Raw genomic sequence first — 25126 nt, 5'->3', positions numbered from 1 at the left:
ATATGAAAAGGACATATTTGGATGAACCCCACTTTTTTGTTTTGCTTTTACTTGAACTTTCATCATTATTTTTTTTTTGTGTACTCTCTCTCTCTCTCTCTCTCTCTCTCTCTCTCTCTCTTTTCTTTCTTTTGCTCTTGTGTAATGTCCAATGACTCTCCTACAGCAGAAATAGAAAGAAAAGAATATAAGAAGAAGAAGAAATATAAACCAAATAAAAGAGAGGGATTTTAAACATGATTCGACGCACATTGCGGCAGTTACTCCTTAATGTATCGGGTGAAAGTCCGTCATTCCGTGCAAAGCCCGTTCGGAATCTTCAGATGGATGTTCAGATGAGTCCATATAAAGAGCAATTTAAGGATTACTGGTCTACACCCGTACCGTGGGCAGATCGTGAGTATGGCGAGAAGCCAAAGTTAGGCGCACCCGTTCCCACACGCCGTGCGGCTACTGCTATCGTAGTGGGAAAAAATAAATACATGGATGCGGCAAAGATTGAGTCTGGTGAAGATAATGATTACAAAGTACTTATGATGTATCGTGAGGGAAAAGGTCGTTTCGTGCGAGATCAGTTTATTTTTCCCTCATTCCCTCTTAGTTTAGAAGACAGTTCAGAGGATTGGGATAAAATTCTTCGCCGCCGTGAAGTAAAGACACATTGGCCAGATTTACATCATAGACTTTGTGCTATGCGTGCACTCTTTGCACAGATGAATATTCTCTTAATTCCTAAAGAAGGTGGTGGACTCGCTGAAGTGGAAGGACCACCTGGACCAAAGAAGTGGCATTTACTCGTTCACTCATCTCCAAAGGCGATGAAAAATCTTGTAGATGTATTAGAATTACCAATGGAAACCTGTCTCTCTCAATTACTACCCTTTCGTAGTATTATAACTCCTACAACGGAAACCTTTCGATTTGAAAATCTTAATTATCTTATTCCGTTTGAAAAGATACCGGATGTTAGATTTACAATTAGTACTTTAGGAGAAAAACTTGTCTGGGTATCACCTATGGAAGCCATGGCAAGATTTAATGCTGGTATAATGAATATGCCTACTCCAAATCTTATTACCCTTTCAGAATTAAATAATGAATGTCCAACCTTTGAAGATGTAATGAAACGAACCCCACGTACTCCTCCTCGTTCAGTTCTTCCTGAATTATTTCGTCACACTGAAAGTAAAGTTGCCACCATTGTTCTTCCTGGTGACTTTGCTCATCCCTCAACAACTGAAGAAGATAAAAAGGAAAATTATCTTCGTAGATTTGTTTATGAAAAGGATTATCCATTTGGTGTTCGAGCTGTATTTGAAGAAAGACCCGCTACTCCATCAGAGACGGCAGAACCACTCATTCAAGAAGCTCCCAAACTCTTAGAAGAGGCAAATGAGATGGATATGGTTTACGCGGATATTCCTTACCCGAAACGAGAGAAACGTCCTGAAGAAATGGGGCGTACATTATTCCCTGTTCCTAAATATACATTTCAAGAAGGGACTGAAAATGAAGAAGGTGTTATTCCTGTGCAAAAGAGGAATATTGAGAGTATAGGTGACCTTTACACACACACCAATTAATGAAATGGGTTCATATCGCTTTGACGTCATCACAGGATATGGAAATATTGTATATCGAATGTTTAAGATTGAAGGTATATTTTTTTTTATTTATTTTTATTTTTTACACCTAGTCCCTCCATTATTAAAGAGAAGCAAAAAAAAAAAAAGCAAAAGACTTGAAGTATGATGGAAAAAGAAAAAAAGAAACATTGAACATGATGTTTTTTTTTCCCCCTATTGTACAACTCACCTCTTTTCTCCACTCTCCACTGTCTCATTTACTTTGTACGCCTTTTATTTATTTCTTTTCTTCTTTTCTTTTTTTTCTCCCTGCAGGTGTATCCGCAGTTCTTCTACCTCTCTCTCTCTCTCTTTCTCTCTCTCTCTTTATATATATAAAGATAGATAGATATGAAAGGTTCCTCATTCCTCTCGCAGGTGCGGCCCGGCTGTTTCCGTGTTGTTGTGCACGCCAAGCCGGGGGCCCGCAGCTCCGCCCTCTCGTGCCGCCCAACGCTGGCGGATGCGGCGCTCGAAGTGCGGGTGGCGGCACCGCCGGTGGAGGGAAAAGCGAACGCGGAGCTTGTGGAGTTCATGCAGTCTTTGCTCGAGCAGCAATTGCGGTTCCACACACGGGTGGGATTGGCGAGTTCCGCCGATGCCGGTGTGGTGGACAACGACACCGTCTGGCGTGAGGGTGGGAATGTGGAGAAGAATAAGAATAAGAAGAATAATAATAATAATAATAATAATGTGAAGAATAAGAAGAAGAGTGAAGAGGAATGTGTGGGGTCTACAGAGAAATTGCGGGTCTCATTAGTGAGTGGTGCTACGGCTAGACATAAGGTGCTTGAAGTGACCTTTGGTGGGACGCAGGAGGAGTTGTTTAGTTTGTTGGAATCGGCAGATACTACAGCGAAGTGATATGGATATGAGTTGTTGTTTGTTTGTTTGTTTGTTTTTCGTTTTTGTCTTTTATTTTGGTTCTATCTTGCTTTATATATTTTTATTTATTTATTTATTTATTTTATTTCTCTCTGTGTATTGAATTGAAGTGGGTGGGAAATTACATTTACTGTATGTACTCTCTTATCTTGTTACTATGACTAGAAAAAAAAACGAATCTTTCTTTGTTTTTCTTTTTCTCTCCCAGTAACAACAGAGTTCACGTGGTTATTTTCACGGTTCTTTGGGTTCATTTGATAAGCACCAACAACCCATTTCAGGGATTTATATATATACATACTGGTAGAAGAAAGAAAAAAAAACAAAGAAAAACGGATAGATAGCTAGATAGATTCATAAAAAAAAAAAAAAATGCATACCTTCTACACTATTCGTTATCCTTCTTCTACCGCTGCGAAAGGTATAGGTGATGGACTCCCTATTCGTGTCACTAATAAAGCAATGGAATCTCTACTATTTTGTATAGTTCACTCAATTGAGTTTCAAAGTCCTCTACAGCCATTAAAGCCCCATTTATCATCTACAAATAGTACAAACAGTAAAAATAACTCCTCAAATGAAGAGGAATATGTCGTTCCAGTAGTAAACACAAGCCTACTTCTTGGGAATGTAACCTATGTTGCCCGTTCAGATCACAATCAAACACTTCTTATTTCTCTGCGTAAAGCCGTGGATGCCGCCTGTGCAATTCCAATACCTGAAAAGAAAAATCAAGTCCCTTTTGAACTTCGCGTGCGGCTTCTTCGCCGTCAACGGGGTTGGCTCTGGCATGAGTCCCGGCCTCTCGTCGAGTGGGTCTTTCGAATGATAAAAACAAGAGAAGAGTTTAGTTTTCCCTCCTCCCACACAGACTCCAGTGAACAACAACAACGGCAAGGGCAAGGACAACAACAAAGGTTAATGCCTCATTTATCATCTAAAAAGACTTCTGCATTTGCGGGAAGTCAAACCCGTATTCAAGAGGAGGGAATCGTGTATTCAAATGACCCAAATCAAATTCGAAGTGTACTTCAGTTTATTTTAAAACACAGTTACGAGGCTATAGATCTCAACAGTTATTCAGACTTTAGATCAGGTGAGTTAATTTTTGACGTTTCCGTTCAGGAAGTCTCATAAATTTGAATTTCACATGAAAATTGCAAAAAAGAAAAACAAAGTGATAGGGAATAAAAGTGAGAGTATTATACTGCTTGTTTATTTAGTTTTCTTTCTTTCTTTTTCATTTATTTCATTTATTCTGCTCTTCTAAATTATTTTCCCCATCTATTTTTTTTTATGTTTGCTATTGTCTGGTACACTCTTTAACGTTCTATCTATCTATCTATTTATCTATTTACATGTATGCAGTTTATAAGTGTTAACCACGAAGAGTTTGTATCCCCCCTGTAGCAGTGTGAAGAAGAGGAAAAAAAAGATAGTCCTACTACATATTATTGTTATTATTATTCAAGAAGGGTTTATGAGAGCTTTTTTATATTGTTGTTATTGTTATTATTATTTTCTTTTTTTTTCTTTTTCTTTTCTTTTTTTAATAAATCATCATTCATAAAGAGTGGAATATATTTTTAAAAAAAAAAAAGGACCAAATTATTATGTTTTAATTTTCTCCATCCATTCATCTTGTGTATATTCTAAACACTCATGATAATGAATGAAATCAACGTTCCAGTCTTCTCAATGGCCACTGCCCTCCGCGAAGTGGTTTCCTGTTATGATCCCTCCCAAACACCTTTGGCTTTATTGTGTGCATCGCCTGGGATTCGTTGGGTCTGTGAAGAAAAGCGAAAAACAATTGTGGGACCCTGCAGTTTACATCTCTCCAGTGATGGATCTCGCCGTATTTCATGGGAGTCTTCTTCTTCTTCTTCGCCTTCACATCCTTCTCTTGTGGAGAATACCCTACAGTCTGTGGTCTGGTGGTGTAATCGTCCTTCATATAGTGGAAATTGGATTCCACCAACATGTTTAGATCTTCATGCGATTTCATGTTTAAATGGAGATCATTTAAATGTTGTTTTTGCTTTTCAATCGCTTGTACAATTATCCCTTCGTCGTTCCCGTATTGAGGATGTTAATATACTTGGAATGTTACCACTTCTAAAAAGATTAGATTTAACACAATCACATGTTGTGGATAGTGGTATTAAAGGTCTTGGGAATAGTTTGAGTTTAGTAGATGTGACTTTCTGGGGTTGTAATGCCATTACAGATGTAAATATACTTTATAAGATTCCAACACTAGAAAGTGTAAATCTTACAGAAACATCTGTATATGATGATGGTGTTGCGGGATTGTCCAATAGTTTAAGTATTAAATTACTGAATATGGATACGTGTGAGTTGATTAAAGATGTAGGATGTTTTGGGAAATCACCAAAGTTAGAGAAATTACTCTTGGTAGTAACTTCTGTTAACAATAATGGTGTTTTAAATCTTTCTAACAGTAAGAGTCTTGTTGAACTTGATCTATGGGGATGTAAAGATGTAAATGATGTGAATTCCTTAGGGAAAATACCTACACTACGAAGATTAGATCTATTTGGGACGTCGGTAACGAATGAAGGTATAATAGGTTTAGGGGAAAGTCGTAGTCTTGAAGAAATTGATTTCACAGGTTGTGTACATATCAGTAATGTTAGTGTATTGGCATCTATACATACTCTTCGGCATGTAGGGCTTTTACACACATCAGTTGAAAATATTGAAGATCTAGTTGATAAGGAAATAACGATTGCATTGTGATCATAGTCTCTGTATACTCCAGTTGAGTAACAGTCTTAGTAATGAAGTAGTATGAGTGAATGAAAATAATAATAATAATAATAGTAATAATGATTTTTTATTTATTTATGAAATTCTTTTTAATGAACGATATAATGGTACTTTTTTTTTTGATTTTTGATTTGTTTCGTTACTTAGTTTTCTCTATTATCTTCCCTCTTTTGTTTTTCCCTTTCTCTCTCTCTCTCTCTCTCTCTCTCTCTCTATCTGATATATCTATTTCTCATTTTTATTTTATTTTTCTATTTATTTCTCTATTCTTCGAGTGACGCCGATCACATACACACACACACAAACACACTCACCCTCACACGTATACAGATAAATATAAATATATATATATTCTTATTGTATGAAGCGAATTTACAAAGATGCAGAGGATAGTCCGTGTGTAATGCCGGAGACTGCGATGTCTTATATTCACACAGACTTGGCATCTATGCTCCGTAATGCCCAGTCTAAGACTCTCCGTCTGGCCGCAGAGTGTCAAGATATCCTCACCGGTGGGGTTTCATCTCCTTCAGAGACATTAGATGGAATCGCAAAACTAAAAGAGGCGTATAGCGGTATTATGAAGATACAAGCACCAATGGTCCGATGCAGTCGTCCGGCATTTCGTAAACTTTGTCGTTTGTGGGGAACAGATATCAACTATACACACATGATTATGGCCGATAGTTTCTCTCGCTCAGATGCCGCTAGACACTCTGACTTTTCTATTTATTCTGGTGAAAATTGTTTGGTATCTCAGATTGCCTCTTGTAGTGGTCCTTTTGCTTCCCAATCGGCTGTATTACTAGCGCCCTACTGTGATGCGATTGATCTTAACTGTGGATGTCCACAGCGCTGGGCAATGAAAGAAGGACTTGGTTCTGCTCTTCTCCAAAAGCCGGAGGTGGTCGCGGATATTGTGCGTTGTGTTCGTAATGGTCTCTCCGGTGGGGAACACGATATTCCCTGCGTTGTGAAGATGCGTGTAAGTGATGATGTGCGGCGAAGTGTGGACTTTGCGCGACAGTGTGAGGCGGCCGGCTGTGCGTGGATAACAGTTCACGGACGAACGCCATTCTGCACGGCCCACGCGCCTGTTCGCCTTGACGCCATTCGCCTCATTCGAGAAAGTGTGTCTGTTCCCATTGTCGCGAATGGAGGAATTTCGAATCCCCAGACCGCGCTGGAAACCGCCTTGTCTACAGGTGTGGGAGGGGTGATGAGTGGAATGGGTGTATTGGCAAATCCCGCTTGTTTCTATCTTCCACGGGAAGAGGAGAAACTGCACTTTGCCCCTCAGCGATGTGTGGAGAATAATGATAATATTCCATTCCTATCCCATCTAGGAGAAGAAGGAAAGGAGGAGGAAGAAGAGGAAAAGAAGAAGAAGAGGAATGGTTCTTCTTATTCTGTGGTGAATGGTAAAACACCTCTGCGATTGGAGGGATTGCCTTGTTGTCCTGTGGAAGTAATATCCGATTTTATTCGTTTGAGTTGTGTGATGGATCTCGCCTCCAAGGCGACCTCTATGCATTTACTGAAGATGGCTGGTAATTACTTAAGCCCCACTGAACGGGTATTTGTAGCTCAGATGCATTCCTCATTCTCTATTACGGCGGCATTTCAACAACTTGGATTTTACATCAAGGAAGGGAAATTTACTGTAGACTACACAACAGAAGAGGAACTGTTTGGTGTGGTGTGAAATACCTTTTCTCTCTTTCACACTTTCTTTGTTTTTTTTCACACACAATATATATATATATATATATATATAAATTGGAGAAAGTGTAACGGAAACCTCGCTTAACAAGAAAGAAAAAAAAAAGAAGAATGGGGAAGAAGAACTGTTTGGTTTGGAATCTATTGCCGGACACCTCTGTGTGTGTATATATATCTCTCTTTCCCCATTTCTCTATTTTTCACTCTATTTGGATTCATTCATATAATTTAAAATGAGGATATTATCATTCCCTCATATTCGTGTACTTCTTTTTTTTCTCTGTTAATATTAAATTTTCTTTTTCTATTTCTTTTTCTATTAACTTTATGCTGTTTACAAAAAGAAAGGGAGGAGAGTGTATACACTTCATCACATATATATATATATATACACACAGAGACGCTCTTAACACTTATCCTCCCTTCGTCTCCTTTCCCCTTTAGAACCGGAGACGTACAAGAAAAAAAAAGAAAAAAAAGGGAGGAGGGGTTTATATCTGTACGAGTCTGTCACAGAGAGTATTGTTTGTGGGCGAAAACAATAGAAGGAGAATAATAAAAAGAATTAAAGAAGAAAGAAATATATATATTTATTTATATAGTCTGTATCTATTAGATTGTGTTATTCCACAACGGGGAGATCGTGTCTGTCCACATTTCTGGAGAAAAAAAAAAAATGAACGATCCACACATCACAAGAGAAAAAACAACTACTATTACTATTAATACTAATAATACTAATACTAATACTAGTAGTTCTACTACTACAATGACTGCATCTTCTCAGCGTACCACACATTCATCCACCTCACACGGAAGGCCACCAGTGGTTCCTCCTCACACAAGACGCCAAGAGAGACCCGTCTCTATTTTGAAATCAGCAGATAAAAATAGTGAATCCACACCTCGATATACACGACGTGTTTCCTTTGAGGAGGAGGAGGACGACTTCGCAGAGCCAAGGTTGTGCTTTGGTACTCCAAAGATTGCCGCGGATGTAGAGAAGAAGAAAAAAACATTACCAACAACATCAATGCCAACAACTACTATAACTATGATAACAGCAAACGTAAAAGAGACAACAGTACCACCACCAGCAACAGCAAGAATAACAACAACAGCGGCGGCATCTTCTTCTACAGAATCTTCTGCCAAATTACATATGGAGATACCACCAGAGGAGGAATTGAATGAGAAGCGAATGTGTGAAGAACAAATTGTCTCTCCAACTGAGAGAGAAAACCCACATCGTAAGAGTATACATTCATCCCCTCAGTCACCTCATAATGTACCTGTTCTAACTCCTCGTTTAACTTCTCAAACAGTCCACTCAGAAGTGAAGGAAAATATAGATTCTGTCTCTTCTTCTTCTCTTACACTCACGCATCCTGCAATGGCAATAACTTCAACGTCTGAGTTACTTCCTCCTCTAGATGTGACTGTGAGTGATATCACACAATCACCTATTAGTGTTGAATCTCATCCATGTCGTTCCAGTAGTCAAGAGTCCATTCAGGAACGCAATGCGATTATTTCTCTTATTAAAATGAGTTCTTCATCAGAATTAGATACGGTACGAAGAGTGATTGTTCCTGATGACAGGATACGACTTGGGAGTCATGAGTTGAGTATTACCCCAATTTCACTTGAAGGACGTAATCCGGAATTAGATATATCTGATGAAAGTTTTTCATTTTTCTTTGGAGGAAAATCACCAGAACTTCTTCATAATTCTCCACCTGCACAACAACAACAACAACAACAACAACAAAAACAAATACAACAACAAAATCAGCAAGAAGAAGAAGAAGAAAAAAAAAAGGAGGAAACGTCTAAACTACCTGCATTAATAGAAACTGATATGAGACCCATTGTACGACCCTCTCAATTGCATACCTTAAGTGTTTCTGATGGAAATAGTGGTACTTCACTCTTATCTCTCAGACATGGAAAAGCGAATTCCGTTTCAGCTGGTGTTGACCCTAATGATGTTGTATTTGATGATTCCTTCATAGATGCGATAACAATACCAGATAAGTATAGAGAAACAACAACAACAACAACAAGAGCAGTAGTTAGTGTAATGGGTGTAAAAAGTGAATGTTTGAGAAAACCAGATGTATTGGATAACGCTTCGTTGATTGATTTACCTATTCATCTTTATCCACCTCTTTTAGATACGGATGAGATACCGTATGTTTCTACGTCTACTCCAATCTCTAAATCTGTTTCCATACCCCTTGATGCTTCATTATTTCAATCCAGTGGTGGTGAAAAGAGTATACGAAATGAAAAATACATTTACGCCGCACAGAAACCAATTCTTTTTCATAAGATGTTCGTGAAGGAGAAATCTGAAAGTCCTTTGTTAATATCACAATCAGTTTCATCTTTTTCAGGTTTACACAGAAAACAGAAAAAGATTGAAGACTCTGGTGTCAAGTCTATTCGTACGGCAGATATGAGTAGTAACAAGAGAAGAATTCCCATAAAAGATCGATCATCCCCATCGAATTCTTCTTCTTCTGCAATATTTAAAAAGACATATTTTCCAAAAAGGAAAGCAAAGCCTGTTCTTGTGGAGTATGTCAATAAACTCTCAGAGGCTTGGCAAGACAAACTTCGCGAGGATGATAATAATAATAATAATAATAATAATAATAATAATAATAATAATCACAATACACATGGTAGTGAAAAGAGTAAAAAATCTCAAAGGCGTTGGAGATCTACAGATGATGATAACTACATTCCAAAACATCTTGAAGATAAAGCCAAAGAATTATTCCCTGGAGTTTTCTCTTCTCCATTTGATATTTCAGATAAAGGAGATCGTAAAGTAATCGCATGGAATGGAAACGTCTTCAATACAACACCGTTACTTCCCATCAGAAGAATGGAGATTGTGCCTCCAAAACCTGTCAAGAAGGAAAAGCCAGAAAAGAAATCTAAACCAGCTGTCGTTACCACTACTATTCATAAAGGTTCTTCTGTTTTTATGAAAAAGATGAAAAATAATAATAGTAAACCTCTTCTTCTTATTATTGAAGAAGAAGAGGAAGAAGAGAAAGAGATATTCGCAAAAACATCTATGGAGGAAAAAGAAAATATTAACGTTTTAAGTCATGAAGATGTGGAATTTGAAGAAATTGATTCCCTTCATGAACCCTCCAGAGATGTGATGAGTGACTTATCATCCCCAATCTCTGTGAAGACGCCATTATCTAAGAAGAAAACACAACCCACACCTTTGAAATCCAATGGGAATAATTCTAACTTTAAATCCAATTATGAAAAAGAACAGAAACTGCAGTTTAACACAACAACAGCAGCATCAACGCATCTAGATACAGAATCTTGTGTAAAACGATTTGAGAAACTGCAACGTACATTAATGCAATTGGCATTTGAACAGGCCTTATCTTCTCCCATATCCTCATCTCTTCCTAATGCAGACCTTGTTGAGGATATTACTTCCCCAGACCTCTATCATGAGAATAATAAAGAAGATAAAATGGAGAAGAAAGAGAATGAGAAAAATAATGAAAAGGAGGAGAAGGAGAATGATATTCTTGTGAGTCGTAGTGGTCCTTCTGCGGGTATGCAGAGAAGAAATGTATTACGAGCACCATTACCATCACCACTACCATCACCCCCACGGCAGCCGTCGTCATTCCAGTTGTTAACACGATCCACAGAAGGACTCATTCGTACACCTGTGCGAATAACACCAGCAGAAAGTGGAGAGGATGAAAGTGGAGAGGAGCAGCCAAGTGAAAGGCATTATTTATTTCCACCAACACAGCCCCTTGCGTCTTCTTTACATACACATACGCAGTACAGTAGTCACTATAGTGTTTGTGAGGATAAATCTATAAAGCGGAATTCCACTGAGGAATTACCGGAACGCTGCGTGACGGATCGTTTGGCAATGAAATGTTTTGCACGTGATATTTCTGCAATTGTGCGGGCACTGAAGGGAAGTGGTGTGTCGGCAGTGGTGTAAACGTGTTTTTTTAATAAGAGTTGTGTGTGGATTTCCTCTTCCCCCTACAGTGATTGAAAAGAGAGGAAAAGAGAGAGAGAGAGAGAGATGGAATTTAGAAGAAGAAAAGGAAAAAAAAAAAACTTGTACATTCATTAAAGTAATATGTCTTTATCTAGAAAAGGAAAGAAAATGAAGGGGTGTACCCAGTGGGATGTAACTCTTCCTTTTTTTTTATTATTTCTTTTTCTCGTTCTTTAAAAAAGAAAAAGAAAACAGTACAAAGTAAATAGTGTAGGACGTGGAACGCCGTCCTTCGGGAAATGGAAATCAAAGTGATTTTTTTTTCACTGATATTACCAATAGCCAATGTATTTCTATTATTGTTTTTTTCTCTCTCTCTATTTCTCCTGTGTTTTTTTTTCTATTGAACTGTTTTACCTGTTTCCTTTTCTTTACATGAATTCTCTTATTTGAAGCACTTAATATAATATAGGGCGTTTAACAGGTTCCTTGTGAATAGAAGAAAAGAATTCCAAAATCAACAACAAGAAGACCAATAGAAGAAAACGACCACATCACATAAAAGAAAAGGAGTGGGGTAGCAAAGGAAAGCCATTACCTATACGTATTCGTCTCCTCTATCTATCTATTTATTTATCTATCTATATACACATATATATATATATATATAGAGAGAGAGAGAGATAGATACATAGATATTTATATAAGGTGGTTAATTCCTCTTATAGATTCCTTGAAATTCTCTTTCCTTTGTATTGTTTTTTTTTTTGTTTACAGCTTAGTTCTCTCTTGGTGTTAATGTCTGTTCCTCTCACAGAGGAGGATCTGCATGAACTCTATCTTTGGGTAGATGATATTCCCATCTCTCGCCCAAAGCGCAACATCGCACGTGACTTCAGTGATGGCTGCTGTGTAGCGGAGGTGGTGAAGTTCTTCTTTCCCAAACTGGTGGATCTACACAACTACACACCCGCTATGTCTATGCGGCAGAAAAAAGATAACTGGGATACACTCAACAATCGTGTATTTCGCAAACTTCACTTTGAGGTGCCGCAGGAGGAAATTAATGATATCACGGCTGGTGTGCCAGGGGCTATTGAGCGTTTTCTCCGCGCATTGCGAACAAAGATTGCGCAGATTAAAGCCAGACGTGAGGAGATGCGGACAATGTATGATGTCGCTACTCCCCACTCCGCCGGCCGGCATTCTGAAGGTCTTTCGGGAAGAGAAGGAGGAAGAAGTATGAGTAGTAGTAATAATAATAATAATAATAATAATATTAATAATAATAAGAAAAACAACTATGATAATTGGACAGCAACAGGGGTTCAACAGATGCAAGGTTCATCCCATCGACAAGGTGGCGCTGCACTGAACTCACCATCAATGTATCGAACTCCTCCGAATGTAAAGAATGCAAATAATGAGATGAATCGTCCCTCTGCTATTCCCTCCGATAGCAACAATCATGATAACAACACCGCTAGTTTTCGTCTCTTGTTAGATGAAAAGGATCGAACTATATTTGAACTACGAGAAACGGTTAGTTTGTTGAGTGAGAAGGTGTCGAAACTAGAAGAATTAGTTCGTGTGAAGGATGAGAAACTCAATGCCTATCGTGCTAAACTTGGTCGCATGTGAAGACACATGGACTTTGATCAAGAAGAAAACAACAGGAAAAGAGAAAAGAAAAGGAAGAGAAAAACAAATGATATATTATTATTTCCAAAGGGATGAGTTTCCAACACATTTTCAGGCTATTATCGCCAATAGAAGGAATATGAATAATCTTATGTTGCTTTCCATGGATGAAAAAGAGAAAAGGAAGAAAGAAAAAGAAGAAAGGGGAAAGCACATGGATTATCATACCTATTTTTTTTTTACCACACTTATCTGTGTGAAGAAAGAATTACTTGTATCTTCTACATTACTCTCTTTACAGAGAGACATATAAACAAACAAAAAAAGAAAAGAGAGAAATACACCACTTTTTTTTTATCTTCTCCATTGTAGTCTCTATGCTGTAACTTTTTGTGTATAGTTTAACGACTTTTCTTTTCTCTCCTTCTTTCTTTATATCTTTTTTTATGTGTTTTTTTTTCTCGCGTTTATAACAAAAACAAAAAGTAGAGAGCAAAAATAAAATAATAATAATTAAAAAAAAAAGGAAGTAGTGGTGTGAGGGAAAAGAAAGAATAAAAGAAAAAACAAAAGAAAAAAACAAAAGAAAAAAAGTGATCAATTGATAGGAAATAACAACTCATGAGTGCCCGCCTGCAGGTTCCGTTATCCCAGCGTCGGCATACAAATATTGCGGCTGTCCGTTACACCAAGAATGGAGTTAAACTCGAGATTGCGTGCTATAAAAACAAAGTGATATCATACCGCAGTGGAGTGGAAACCCGATTGGATGAAGTCCTTCAGGTGGAGCGGGTCTTTACAAACATCTCACGTGGTTTGTATGCCTCTGAAAAAGAAATCCAAACTGTATTTGGTAGTGGAACGAGTGAGCGAGAGGCTCTGCAGTATATTCTCCAGTATGGGGAACTGCAGGTGGCCCAGCAGGAACGCACAGCAGAGGTGGATCAAATGTTTATAGACATTGCGGTTATTATTTCACAGAAGTGTGTAAATGCCGTTACGCAGAAACCATTCCCTGCACAAGTTATTGAACAGGCATTGCGGTCTATTGGGGCACGTATTAAATTGGATCAGCCAGTGAAAAAACAGGCATTGGCACTCCTGCATCAACTCATAGATGCACAACTTATTCCAATCGCACGGGCACGAATGAAACTAAGATGTATTGCGCCAGATACAACTTCACTCGATAAACTTGTGGATTGGTGTAAATGTAATGAAGCCACAATTGTAGAAGAAACAACGAACACAACTGGTAGTAATAATAATAATAATAATAATAATAATAATAATAATAATAATAATAATAGTAATAGTGGAGAAGGAGAAGAAGGAGAAAGAAGAGGTGATAATGTATCTTCGCAGCCTCCCTCACTCTTAATTCTCCTTCAACCGCACTTATTCCGTGAAATTGAGAAATTTGTGAAGACGGAACTTCCACCGGGAGGATCTGTACATATGGTGGAGAGTGCCTCTATGAACTTAGGGGATGGGGATCTTATGATGGATGCAGACTTAATTGCACAGGCCAACACACACGCTAGTTCCCCAAGCAACACTGGGAATGATTATAGCAGCAGCCACAACACAGGCGGAGGTGGGAGTAGCAGTCATAATAATAATAATAATAATAACACTCCACACAATGGTGGAAACAAGGGTGGGAAACGAGGGAAAAAAGGTGGTAAGAAACAACATGGAAAACATCATAATAATAATGATGAAGATGATGATGATAATGATAATGGTAATAATAATAATAATAATAATAATAATGATGATGACAAGAATAAAGATCGCCAGACTTCCACCACGGCCAATCTCACATCCACTCCTCCGTTAAATGATGATGAGAATGAAGAAACACTACAGGCGGCACTTCAGAAATTGGGCCTAAATGAAATGGGCGGCTCCTCCGACGAGGACACAGATGCCAAATCTAAACGCGGTAAGAAAAAGACAAAACGACGACAAACTGGACAACAACAACAACAACAAACAAAAACACAAAAAGAGGTGAAGTTTGATATTCAAGAGGGAAGTGATGATGAGGTGCTCGTAAACCGCAAACAACGCAAACAAGCGGTGGCAGCAAAGGCGAAAGAAGATGAAACACACCAAAACTATGATGATGATTATGAATATAACTACGAATACATGGAGGAAGATGAGGAAGGTCATGGGCACTAACACAGTGTGGTTAGTGGTGGAGAGAGGGATATCTTTTTTTTTTCTTTATGTTGTTGTTCTTCTTTGGTGAAAGTAAAATCACCAAGAAAAGAAAAAAGAGAAAGATAAAGAAAGATAGAACCCTTTTTTATATTTTTCGATGACTCTTCTCATCAATGTATACATGTATTTGTTTCTTTCTTTCTTTCTTTGGTTAGTTGATTAATGGATTCTTTATTATTATCATTAGTCTTACTATTAAGGTCTTTTGTTTTTATTGCACCCGTGAGTAAAAAAAAAAAAAATGAAAAGATTGAAAATATGTCGTTTAATGGATATTATTATACATAAACCCAAACACACACATACACAAAAAAAAAGAAAAAAGAAAGAGCCATGTGCTTTAAACTTATATCATTATTTTTCTTTGATCATATATATCTCTCTACGTATATTTGTTTGTTTCTTTGTTTATTTGCGTATTATGTTTCCATCATTTCTTTTCTCTCTTATTCTCTCTCTCTCTTTTTCTTTCTATAACAATGTATATCTACCATCTTTTTTTTTCTTTCCCTTTCCTTCCCTGGTTGTTGTTTTTGTTTTTTTTCTCTTTTCGTTATTATTATTGTTGTTCTTCTTTAGTCTTCCGTTTCCTCCACTCCTTTCAGCCACATTACCTGATTCCACAAGGCGGAGGATATTTAGACTGCATCGCTGGAGAGATATATATATAATGTGGAGTGCACTGAGTGAACTTGTCTCTCCTCCAGAGGCTGTGGCGGCAGTCATCACAAGCAGAACAACAGTGGATGTATCGATGAGTTCAGAGAATAATATTAATAATAATAATAATGATAATAACAATAATAATGATAATAATAATAATGATAATAATAACACTATGCCTATTGATCATTTGTCTAAAGATACCGAAACCCATACAATGACGACAGCGACCATAGACACAACGGCTGCTCCTGCGACTGTTGTGAAGGCGGAATTGAAATCTCCTGGAAAAGAGATACAACATCAGGAGGAAAAGGAAAAGAAAGAAGAAGTAGTAGAGAATAATAATAATAATAATAATAATAATAATAATAATAATAATAATTCTAAATCTAATGAAATCTCAATAACGTGGGAGGAGTTTTCCCGTCAACGCTTACATACCGCCTTCTTCTACGGTAGTCTCTTAATTCCTGGATTCGTAGGCTCTCAGCAGTGTCTATCCTCTGTCTCATCACATGGAAGTAAAACCCAAAATGTTGTCGATCTGGACTTGTGGAACCGCTACTGGTGTGCCTTTTCAGATAGTCTGGCCTCTTATATCGATGATCTTCAGGAGTATTTAGGCAAGCAAGAAGTAATAGAAAAGAAACGTTGTGTGCTTGTGGCTGCATCTCTAACAGTAGAGACAGATAACGAATTATTTCAAAATAAACTCGTCGGCTATGCCCGTTCTTTTGGGGCACTGGAGTCTGTTAGTCGTAAGCGAAGTATTGTCATGCTGCAGTTTACTCTTCCCCGCTCAGCAGAGATGTTTGCAGCGTGGGCATCTTCACTCACTCTTGACGATTTATTCCCTGAAAGTTATTTCTTAGATGCGAATAATATTCATAATAGCAGAAGAAACAGTAATAGCAAACTTGTCGTTCGGCTTGCTTTACAAGAGAATCACAAATTAACATCAACGTTACAGGTAGGGACGAATGTTGTGCTTTCAACACCATTTGTAGAAGGTTTGTTTAAGGGGATTTTTGATGCTGAATCCGTGAGATATCATGCGGGTTCATTCCTTATTCGTTTTGCATCTATTCAAGCAGCAAAGCTCGCCCTTCATACCTTGCAGCGGTCATTTGTTGAAGTTTTTGGATTGGAACTTTCATTTTCTGAGGTATCGCAACTTCATGATACTCGAACGTCTCATGTTGGAGAAAAGACGAAGAGATCAGGGAGTAACGCGTCGTAACAAAGGCCTACAAGATATCTTAGTTTATTCTTAAGAAGGGTTATTCCAATTTTGTTGTTGTTGTTGTTGTTATCATCCCTTTTTTTTATCTTTCTTTTTTTTTCTTTCTTTTTCTCTGTTCTACTGCTGCTGTTGTTGTTGCTGTATGCTTTTCTGTTTTCTCTTCTCTCTTAAACTTTAGGTAAATAGAAATAAATAAATAAATAAAAAGAAAGAAATTCGTATTTTTTTTTTCAAATGTTCAAACGTTGGAATATTAATAGTAGAAGAACCAAAGAACGCCGCCGTAGTCGTTATGATATTATCATTCTAGCCATCGTATTAGTACTACTGGTGATATGGTTACTTCTATCAGCTCAAGTCTATCATAACGTAGAGGATGGGGCGGGTAATGATAAACCACTAGGGGAATCCACAAACATTAGAGATGCAAATAACAATAGTGGTCATCTTCCACACCGTCAACGTTCCTATACTCCTCCTCTCTTTGTAGATGGAAACATACCGCCTAATGTGAACTCTATTTTTCTTCCTCATCGCTATCCTGTACATGAGAATTTACCAGGGAATTCTTCAGATATTACTGCAGCCCTTTATGAAAAGAAAGTCACACATCAAGAAGAGTGCTGGAGAAGTTCTTCTCAATCACCCATATTCCCATCACCACCAAGTTTAATAAAGGAGCAATTACAACCTGTTTATGTTGAAAAATCTGATTTGTTATTGCGACAAGAATTTCAGTTTTTAAATAATAATAATAATAATAATAATAATATGAGAAATAATTCTCTTAGTAAGAATGAAACATTCTATTTGGGTTATGATACTCCTTCTTCTTTAAATAATAAAGAATCTCCATGGTGGGTTTCTAGTGGGTCTCATCTACCTTGTACTGCATCTATTCAACGACGACTGTATGAATATGAAAATTTAGCTTCTTGTGAAGAACGAACATTTTTACTTTCTGATATTAAAGCTGGTGGATATGGTCTTGGTGGATCTCTTGTTTTACTCGCCTTTGATTTTCTTAATGCTATGATACTTGGTAGAACTTTGGTAATTGGTGCTCCTTCTACCGTTAATAGATGGAAATTTCTTGCTGAAGGTTGTTTTCAAAATGGGATACGTGCATTAGATTGTTTCTATCTTCCCCCAACGCGATGTAATGTATCTAATGAACCTATTCATAATGTACGCACACGAACACAAGCGGTGCATAGTAGTGCTCGTGTAATACGCAAAAAAACTTTTGAAATGCCTGATTTGAACCGAGATAGTATACCAACTGATGAAGCCTTCTTTGGACCTGGTTATCAAGAATGGAGTTGTTATCCAGAGTATCTTAATTGGATAAATAATCCAGCAAATATGGTGGTACAGGGAACTTTTAAAAGTGGTATAGATACTAGACTTTATTTTATGTTGGCTCAAGTTTTTATGTACCTAACACGTGCTCCACAACCATGGTTTCAACAGATGATTTATCATCATCTTTCTCCACTCGGTATTTTATCTACTCATGAGAATGAAATAATGAGAAAGATTAATAATCAATGCACTATTTATATTCAAGATCGTGGAGAGGAAGGAAAAATGAGAGAATATTATAACGTTTTTGGTTGTCATACGGTTGGACTTTCACTTTATAGAGATTATGTTCGTACTATAAGTACATCTACAGAATTAAATTCTTCAAAAATTCCTTGTTCAGTGTTTGTGAGTGGTGGAACTCCATTACAGAGTTTTTTATGGCTTAAAAAACAATTAGAAGAATATTCTTATCCTGTTATGAGTACATGGAATTTGTCTACTCTATCTGCTGGAGCTGAATCCGTTAGGTGGGGAGCCAGTTCACCTGCTGCATCTTGGGTGGATATGTACGCAGGCGTTGCCAGTACAAATTGGGTTTGTATGGTACAATCAAATTGGTGCCGCGTAATTGACTTTCTTAGAATGACACATGGAAGAAAAAATTGTGGTTTTATAGATATTGGGATATTATTACTAACTTCAGTTGAATTTCGTAAGAAGTATTGTGTTATTGGAGACTTTCCAACGAAACCGTTTTCTAACGTAATTAGAAAGTAAATATTATTTATGTACAGAACATGAAATAAACAAACATTTATTTTTATTTTTGATATTTCAAGTTTAAAAGTGTCTTTAAATTATATTATTGCTTTATTTTTCCTTCTTTGCCTTTTTTGGTTGCTATTTGTATCCGTAAAAAGGGTCCACATTACTTTATGAATTTCTTTGTTTGTTTGTTTGTTTGTTTGTTGTTTGTTCTTGTTGCTGTTTTTTGCTTTATTAGCCATTTATTTTTCTTATTTACTGTAAAATATGAAAAATAAATAAATAAGCAAAAGATAATCTGTCTGTAGAATTCCTTTCTCTTTTTATGAATCTTTTCTTCATCTCTCCATCTCTCTCTCACACACACACCATATATATATACAGTTTTTTTTTCTCTACTTGATTCTATGAATGGAGATGTTGGTTCGTCTGAAGTACCTCGCTTGCCCTTTAGGAGGATTATTATTCTTTCAAGTGATGGCATGCGTTGGTTAGGCGCGGCATGTGCCATCTCATTGGCACAATCACCCATGCTTAGACCAGACAAACAAGGAGGCTGCACTCAGATTATTCTCGCCAATCAATTCAACACACCCCAAATTATTCTTTCAGGGGAGGAGTGCCTCTCTCGTGGGGTGACGTCCATTCCCTCCCTCACCGCAATGAAGGCATTATGTCAGGATATCACACACGGCACAGCTGCACTGCAGCGTGTGGGGTTTGCGGTAGACGCGGCGCAACTACCGGGAGTGAAAGCCCCACACTTTGCGGTGGATTGCACGCATGATGTGTATATCTACATCGCTGCCTGTAGTGATGCGGTGTGTGGTGATCACGCTGCCCTCCGCTCTCTCCTCTCTCTCGCCACATCTCAACAAGAGCCAACGCCTCGCACCACTCGGAATCGACATGGTGGTCGTCTTATTTTATTAACGGATGATGCCACTCGCCCGGCGGTCTCTGCGGCGGCGACCCGCTCACTTCTCCAACCCGCTGTCGGCCGCTGTTGTTGTTGGCGTTTATTTCTCGCTGGCGCCCCGCACTTCGCCCCGCCGGCCGGTGATCTCCGCCTCACGCGTGCCGTCGTCCGCCGCGGGGCCGTCGCGCGGGGGGTCCTCGAGGCCGTCGCGCTCGGCGTCGCGCTTGGAGTTCTCCGCCGGCTGCCGGCCGCCTTCCGCGACCCCCTCCCCGCCGCGCCGCTCGACCTCGCCGCCCACACCGCCCTCCTCGCCCTCGCCCTGCAGGAAGAGAAACAGAAACAGGGAGAAGCGGGGGAGCAGGAGAAATATGAAGAAGAAGAAGAAAGGGAGAGAGGAGGAGAGGGGAGAGGGGTGTTGCGGCGGTTATCGGTGGAGCCCGTCGCTGGGGAGGGGTTGGTGTGGGGAATGCTCGCAGAGTATCTGATGGATTACTACGGCAGGGTAGGCTCAACTGTCGCCAAGGACTTTCCACTGCCTCGTTTGCTAGATCCCAAGCCAACACTGCAGTTGAATGCGTCCGTTCCAGATTGGATAAATTATGGATTCTCGTTGATGATGCCATTTCAGTGCTATTATTCATATTGTGAAACTCAACGGCGTAAACAGTTAATGAGTTACTTTCCTGGATCTAAAGCGTCTAAATGTATTCAAGCAACAATTGATAATATTGATGTAACTCTTCGTGGTATCACTAGTATGGTAAAATCACATCCGTTACCCACCCAATCTATTACAACGAATAATAACCATTCTTCATCATTACCGACATCATTATTAGAAACAGGAAATGCATATTACAGTTCTTTAATTCAGGAAATTGGGTGTAATGAATCTTTACGATCTTTATATCCTCTTATTTCATTAAATTCTGTAAAATGGGATCTTTTTATCAAAGTTATTGCACAAGGAGTGATAGAACAATTCGCATGGCAAGTTTCCAATCGTTCTATTAGTTTACCTCCTCCTTTACCTCAATACCATAATGATATTGTTTTTCATGGTACTAGACGTGCACTTCCAACAAAATTGTGTCCACGTAAATTCTTTACCGATATTCACTGGGTTGCTCGATGTGGAATGTACCCTTGTGGAGTTCGTGTATCTACTGAACCAGGACTTACAAAAGAGATACAATCATGTATTTTGAAACAACCAGAAGTTTTAAAAGCTATTGATGAAACAGCAAAGGCAGAAGATTCATCTATTAGTGTAGTAGAAAAACGTTCAGAAAAAATTTTACGAAATATTGGTGATAACCTTAATCAAGTTCAAGTTCGTGCTTTTGGTTTAATCGTACGTCGTGTATTATTTCAACTTTATGATGAAGTGACTCTCAATAATGATGCCTTTGAGCGATTATATAGTGTTTTTCATACTCCACGAGTACATATTATGCTTCTTCCAGCTCATCGATCTTATGTGGATTTTCTTATTATAACATATCTTCTTGTGGCGATGAATTTTCCACCTCCTCATGTTTGTGCAGGTGAAGATTTTCTTCGAATGGGTTTTATCTCTAAACTTATGCGTGGTAGTGGAGCATTCTTTGTGCGTCGTTCATTCCGTGGTGATAAACTTTATCAATCTATATTTGGAGAATATGTACGACAACTGGTTCTTCATCATCGAGTAATGGAATTTTTTATTGAAGGAACACGTAGTCGTACAGGTAAAATGCTTTCTCCAAGACTTGGTATACTTAAATGTGTTGCAGATACTTTCTTTGAAGGACAAAATGGGGTGGATGATGTATGTATTCTTCCCATTAGTTTATCTTATGATGAGTTATTAGAAACTAAATTATATGCAAATGAGCAACTTGGTATATCAAAGCCAAAAGAGAGTCTTGGAAATTTATTAAAGGCACGATCTTTACTTAAAACTAGACATGGAAAAATTCATATACATGTAGGTGAAGTACTTTCTCTTCGGAATTTCCGAGAAAACCCATATCAATGTCCTGCCCCTTTTGAACCTATAAAGGAGAATGAAAAGATCACCTCACATATTGTAAGTAATCCAACAAAGAAATCATTCACTCCACTTCCGGTGTTAACCAATCTCGCTTGGCATATAACGCATAGTATTCAAGAGAATACCGTTATTACACCAACAGCATTACTCGCTACAATTCTTAGTGTTTTTGGAGGTACAAAAACAGGTATATTATTAGATGAAGTTTATAATCACATGGCCTGGCTACGATTACATATAGTTAAAAGAAAAGGTATTTTAAGTATGGATTCTTCAGAGGAAAATATTAAAGGTATGACAGATTATGCAATTTCTCATCTTTTAACTTTTATAGAAGTTGTGGAAAACGATACGAAAATCTTGATTCGTCAAGATATTAGTTCTTATATGGGTATTGCTATTTGTAGTAATCAATTAATTCATGTTTTTCTAGATGAGGCTGTTATTGCAGTTGTAGCATATACATTTGGTAAAGTTGATAAAAATAAAAAATCAATTCATATTCCAAAAAAAGATTTGAAAAATGAATGTGAACAACTACGTCAATTGCTTTCAGGGGAATTTCAAGATTATCTTCCCTCATGTCCCTATACCTTTACCTCATGGTTTGAAAATACCTTAACAAAACTTCAATATTTTGCTGCGGATGATGATGATGATAACGATAGTAGTAATAATAATAATAATAATAATAATAATAATAATAATAATAATAATAAAGCGGATAATTGTGATTCTACTTGCAATTATACATCGGATCAGCAAAATACCATATCTTCTTATAGAGGAAGTACACCTCATAACTCCATGAATAGTAATAATGAAAAGAAAACAAATGAAAACGAAGTATTATCTTTAGGATCTAATGATACCATTATTATTATTATACCCATGACGAAACAGTTTGGTCTCTTAAATAGTATTTTATTTCCTTTTCTGGAGTCTGCGTATATTATTTCCCTTGCTCTCTCTGCTATTATAAATTCGGGTGGGGAGAGGGAATTACGTAAAGGTCCTTTCTTGAAGGCCTCTCGCAAAGTTGGTTTAGATTTATATAATTCCAATCGACTGGTTATGTTTGCCAGATCCTGCGGGAATGATTCCCTTAAAAGTGCTCTCGAAGGTATTGAGAGGTTTACGTCTCTGAGGAATGATATCAGTGCGAAGGAACCGACGTATTTACTTCCCTCTACTCTCCCTTCCTCTACGATATCGGCAGAGATACAGGGGCTTCTGGAGAAGTTGAGAAGATTTCACTCCTACTTTATGCTTCTTCATTCGGAAGAGAAGGAAAGAGAAGAAAAGGAAGAGGAACAGTCAACGAGGGCTCTTTTTCTAACTTCCTATCGAGAGTTTCTCGCAGCAACAAAACAATCTGCAAAGATATAAAAGATTTGTGGTGAGGTGAGAGAATAAATAAATAAATGAAAAGATCATATTTACATAAAGGGAGAGAAAAAGAGGATGTGGTTGTGTTTTTCTCTTTTTTTTTTTTTCTTCAATTGCGTTATTAATATATATTTCTCTCTCTGTGTGTGTATGTATGTTTCTTTGTTTGTTTGTTTATTTATTCTACCTAGGTACTATTACTAACAATGGGTGTACCTTTTTTTATATTTTTCTGTTAGCGAATGATCTTTTGAAAACGGCGGCCTATAATTGTAAATAGATCAGCGAAGTAATGTTTCCAATTATGTTCATCGTCTTTTTTTTTAATCTTCTACTTACATCTATGGCCCTTTTCTTTTTTCATTTACTTATTACTTCTTTTTTTTCTTTTTAATTCAAAAATATTCAATATTTATTATGAAATTAAAAACAAATACAAAAACGAAAAAAAAACTAATAATATTAATATGAAACGTTTGATGGATGAATGGATGTGAAGTATGGGTAAGAATCCACGGAAAAAGAAAATGTGATGGCGAGAGAAACACGAAAGAAATATATATATAATCATCATTAATGATAACGATAATGTTATTCGAAGAAGATTGGTCATGTTCTTGTTGTAGTTGTTTTTTTTGTGTGTATGTATGTATTTGTTTGTGTTGCGAACTCATCACCTTTATTGAGTATATCATCACATATCTTATCTGATATTGCACTATTAATACGAATTACTTAATCATTATTATTACCTATATATATATATATATATATATATATATATTATTTATATAAATAATATAGATAATATCTCTGTTTTTCTTTTTTTTCTTTGTATTTATGAATGACGTTTACCTTTTTTTTTATTTTATATTCTCCTCTTGGTTTTCTTTTTATTTGTTTTTTTTTTTAGTTCTTTGTATATTGAATAGGGACTTAAACCCCCCACAATAAAAAAAAGTAAGTAGACTTTTTTTTTATTTATTACTATTTCTAGTCTCCCTGTATCTCTGTATTTAAGGAGGAAGAGGAGGAGGTGTGAAAAAAAAAAAAAAAAAAAAAAAAAATCTTTTTATACTTTGAGAGATGATGATGATGCTATCACTACGCCGTGCATGGAATAAATCTCGTATGGCTTTATGGGAGGTTTTCTTCCCAGAAAGATTCATTTCATACATTGATCCCTTTGTTCGTCTCATCTTTACACTTTATCATCTTCCCTTCATTGCCCTTATAGTGGCTATTACCCATAGTGAACTGGAACGTATTGTTTGGGTTCTCATTGTTCCCGTCGCCCAAGAAATGGAGAAACAGCCTTACAATTCCTCTCATATGGAAACTTTCCTTCTTGGATTGTATGATATCTTTCGTAGTATTTCACCATTCTTTACACTTGGTTTGGCTGTGGCTACTGTGGGGCACAAGGTACTTAATTCTGTGGTGGAGACCATGGTAGATGCGCATTGTACACATTGTGGAAAACATTATCCACTCTTGGCAGCTAGATTAGCATTTGTAATGGAAAATAAAGAAAGATATACAATATTCCTGGTGGTATTCTTTCTATTAGTATCTATAGTACTTTCTATTCTTCATACCAATATACTTTTAGTTTGGACAGTACGTGAACCTATTGTCATGACTAGTTTATGGTGTATTATTGCTGTACAATTTTGTTTTGTTGTGGGATCCTTTTTAAGTCATAAATCCCTACCTCCTAAAGTATTAGAATGGAGAGAATTAGATGTTGTTGGGGATGTTACCTTTACAAGATATATTTGTGATGTTTGGTGGAGAACGTATATTCAATATATGCGGTATATTGCTGTAGAGATGGTTATCGCTATTGCAGGAATATCTCTTTTTTATAGAGGTCCTTTATATGTTCTTTCAT

The 25126-nt window shown here is 37.3% G+C and overlaps 12 protein-coding genes across 12 annotated transcripts in view; all 12 read left to right on the top strand.

Annotated features, from left to right (window-relative positions):
* Positions 1-236: 236 nt before the first annotated feature.
* TM35_000014100 (uncharacterized protein) lies at positions 237-1583 on the top strand (the record flags this gene model as incomplete). The annotated part of the gene is made up of 1 exon (XM_029021091.1): positions 237-1583. One exon carries the CDS (start codon positions 237-239, stop codon positions 1581-1583), a length of 1347 nt encoding a protein of 448 aa, XP_028887599.1.
* A 393-nt stretch (positions 1584-1976) lies between these two features.
* TM35_000014090 (uncharacterized protein) lies at positions 1977-2489 on the top strand (the record flags this gene model as incomplete). The annotated part of the gene is made up of 1 exon (XM_029021090.1): positions 1977-2489. The coding sequence occupies one exon, from the start codon at positions 1977-1979 to the stop codon at positions 2487-2489; it is 513 nt and encodes a 170-aa protein (XP_028887598.1).
* A 393-nt stretch (positions 2490-2882) lies between these two features.
* Positions 2883-3647, top strand: TM35_000014080 (uncharacterized protein; the record flags this gene model as incomplete). The annotated part of the gene is made up of 1 exon (XM_029021089.1): positions 2883-3647. One exon carries the CDS (start codon positions 2883-2885, stop codon positions 3645-3647), a length of 765 nt encoding a protein of 254 aa, XP_028887597.1.
* A 531-nt stretch (positions 3648-4178) lies between these two features.
* On the top strand, positions 4179-5273 carry TM35_000014070 (uncharacterized protein; the record flags this gene model as incomplete). Its single annotated transcript, XM_029021088.1, has 1 exon — positions 4179-5273. One exon carries the CDS (start codon positions 4179-4181, stop codon positions 5271-5273), a length of 1095 nt encoding a protein of 364 aa, XP_028887596.1.
* A 391-nt stretch (positions 5274-5664) lies between these two features.
* On the top strand, positions 5665-7008 carry TM35_000014060 (putative tRNA-dihydrouridine synthase 4; the record flags this gene model as incomplete). The annotated part of the gene is made up of 1 exon (XM_029021087.1): positions 5665-7008. The coding sequence occupies one exon, from the start codon at positions 5665-5667 to the stop codon at positions 7006-7008; it is 1344 nt and encodes a 447-aa protein (XP_028887595.1).
* A 693-nt stretch (positions 7009-7701) lies between these two features.
* TM35_000014050 (uncharacterized protein) lies at positions 7702-11031 on the top strand (the record flags this gene model as incomplete). Its single annotated transcript, XM_029021086.1, has 1 exon — positions 7702-11031. The coding sequence occupies one exon, from the start codon at positions 7702-7704 to the stop codon at positions 11029-11031; it is 3330 nt and encodes a 1109-aa protein (XP_028887594.1).
* An 801-nt stretch (positions 11032-11832) lies between these two features.
* On the top strand, positions 11833-12675 carry TM35_000014040 (sperm flagellar protein 1; the record flags this gene model as incomplete). The annotated part of the gene is made up of 1 exon (XM_029021085.1): positions 11833-12675. One exon carries the CDS (start codon positions 11833-11835, stop codon positions 12673-12675), a length of 843 nt encoding a protein of 280 aa, XP_028887593.1.
* A 621-nt stretch (positions 12676-13296) lies between these two features.
* Positions 13297-14865, top strand: TM35_000014030 (SBDS-like protein; the record flags this gene model as incomplete). The annotated part of the gene is made up of 1 exon (XM_029021084.1): positions 13297-14865. One exon carries the CDS (start codon positions 13297-13299, stop codon positions 14863-14865), a length of 1569 nt encoding a protein of 522 aa, XP_028887592.1.
* Positions 14866-15577: 712 nt separating this feature from the next.
* TM35_000014020 (uncharacterized protein) lies at positions 15578-16813 on the top strand (the record flags this gene model as incomplete). Its single annotated transcript, XM_029021083.1, has 1 exon — positions 15578-16813. One exon carries the CDS (start codon positions 15578-15580, stop codon positions 16811-16813), a length of 1236 nt encoding a protein of 411 aa, XP_028887591.1.
* A 237-nt stretch (positions 16814-17050) lies between these two features.
* Positions 17051-18901, top strand: TM35_000014010 (uncharacterized protein; the record flags this gene model as incomplete). The annotated part of the gene is made up of 1 exon (XM_029021082.1): positions 17051-18901. The coding sequence occupies one exon, from the start codon at positions 17051-17053 to the stop codon at positions 18899-18901; it is 1851 nt and encodes a 616-aa protein (XP_028887590.1).
* A 395-nt stretch (positions 18902-19296) lies between these two features.
* On the top strand, positions 19297-23232 carry TM35_000014000 (putative dihydroxyacetone phosphate acyltransferase; the record flags this gene model as incomplete). The annotated part of the gene is made up of 1 exon (XM_029021081.1): positions 19297-23232. One exon carries the CDS (start codon positions 19297-19299, stop codon positions 23230-23232), a length of 3936 nt encoding a protein of 1311 aa, XP_028887589.1.
* Positions 23233-24318: 1086 nt separating this feature from the next.
* TM35_000013990 (uncharacterized protein) overlaps positions 24319-25126 on the top strand; it is a gene marked incomplete at both ends in the record, with an annotated part of 861 nt that continues 53 nt past the window's right edge. Inside the window, one exon of the mRNA XM_029021080.1 lies at positions 24319-25126. This exon is cut by the window's right edge and continues 53 nt beyond it. Within this exon, the coding sequence (XP_028887588.1) occupies positions 24319-25126 (808 nt within the window).

The sequence above is a fragment of the Trypanosoma theileri genome (genome assembly GCF_002087225.1).
Source record: "Trypanosoma theileri isolate Edinburgh chromosome Unknown TM35_Tth_1_V1, whole genome shotgun sequence".
NCBI lineage: Eukaryota > Euglenozoa > Kinetoplastea > Trypanosomatida > Trypanosomatidae > Trypanosoma > Trypanosoma theileri.
Note: the sequence above shows the minus strand (reverse complement) of the source record. Positions and strands in the feature narration are given on the sequence as shown.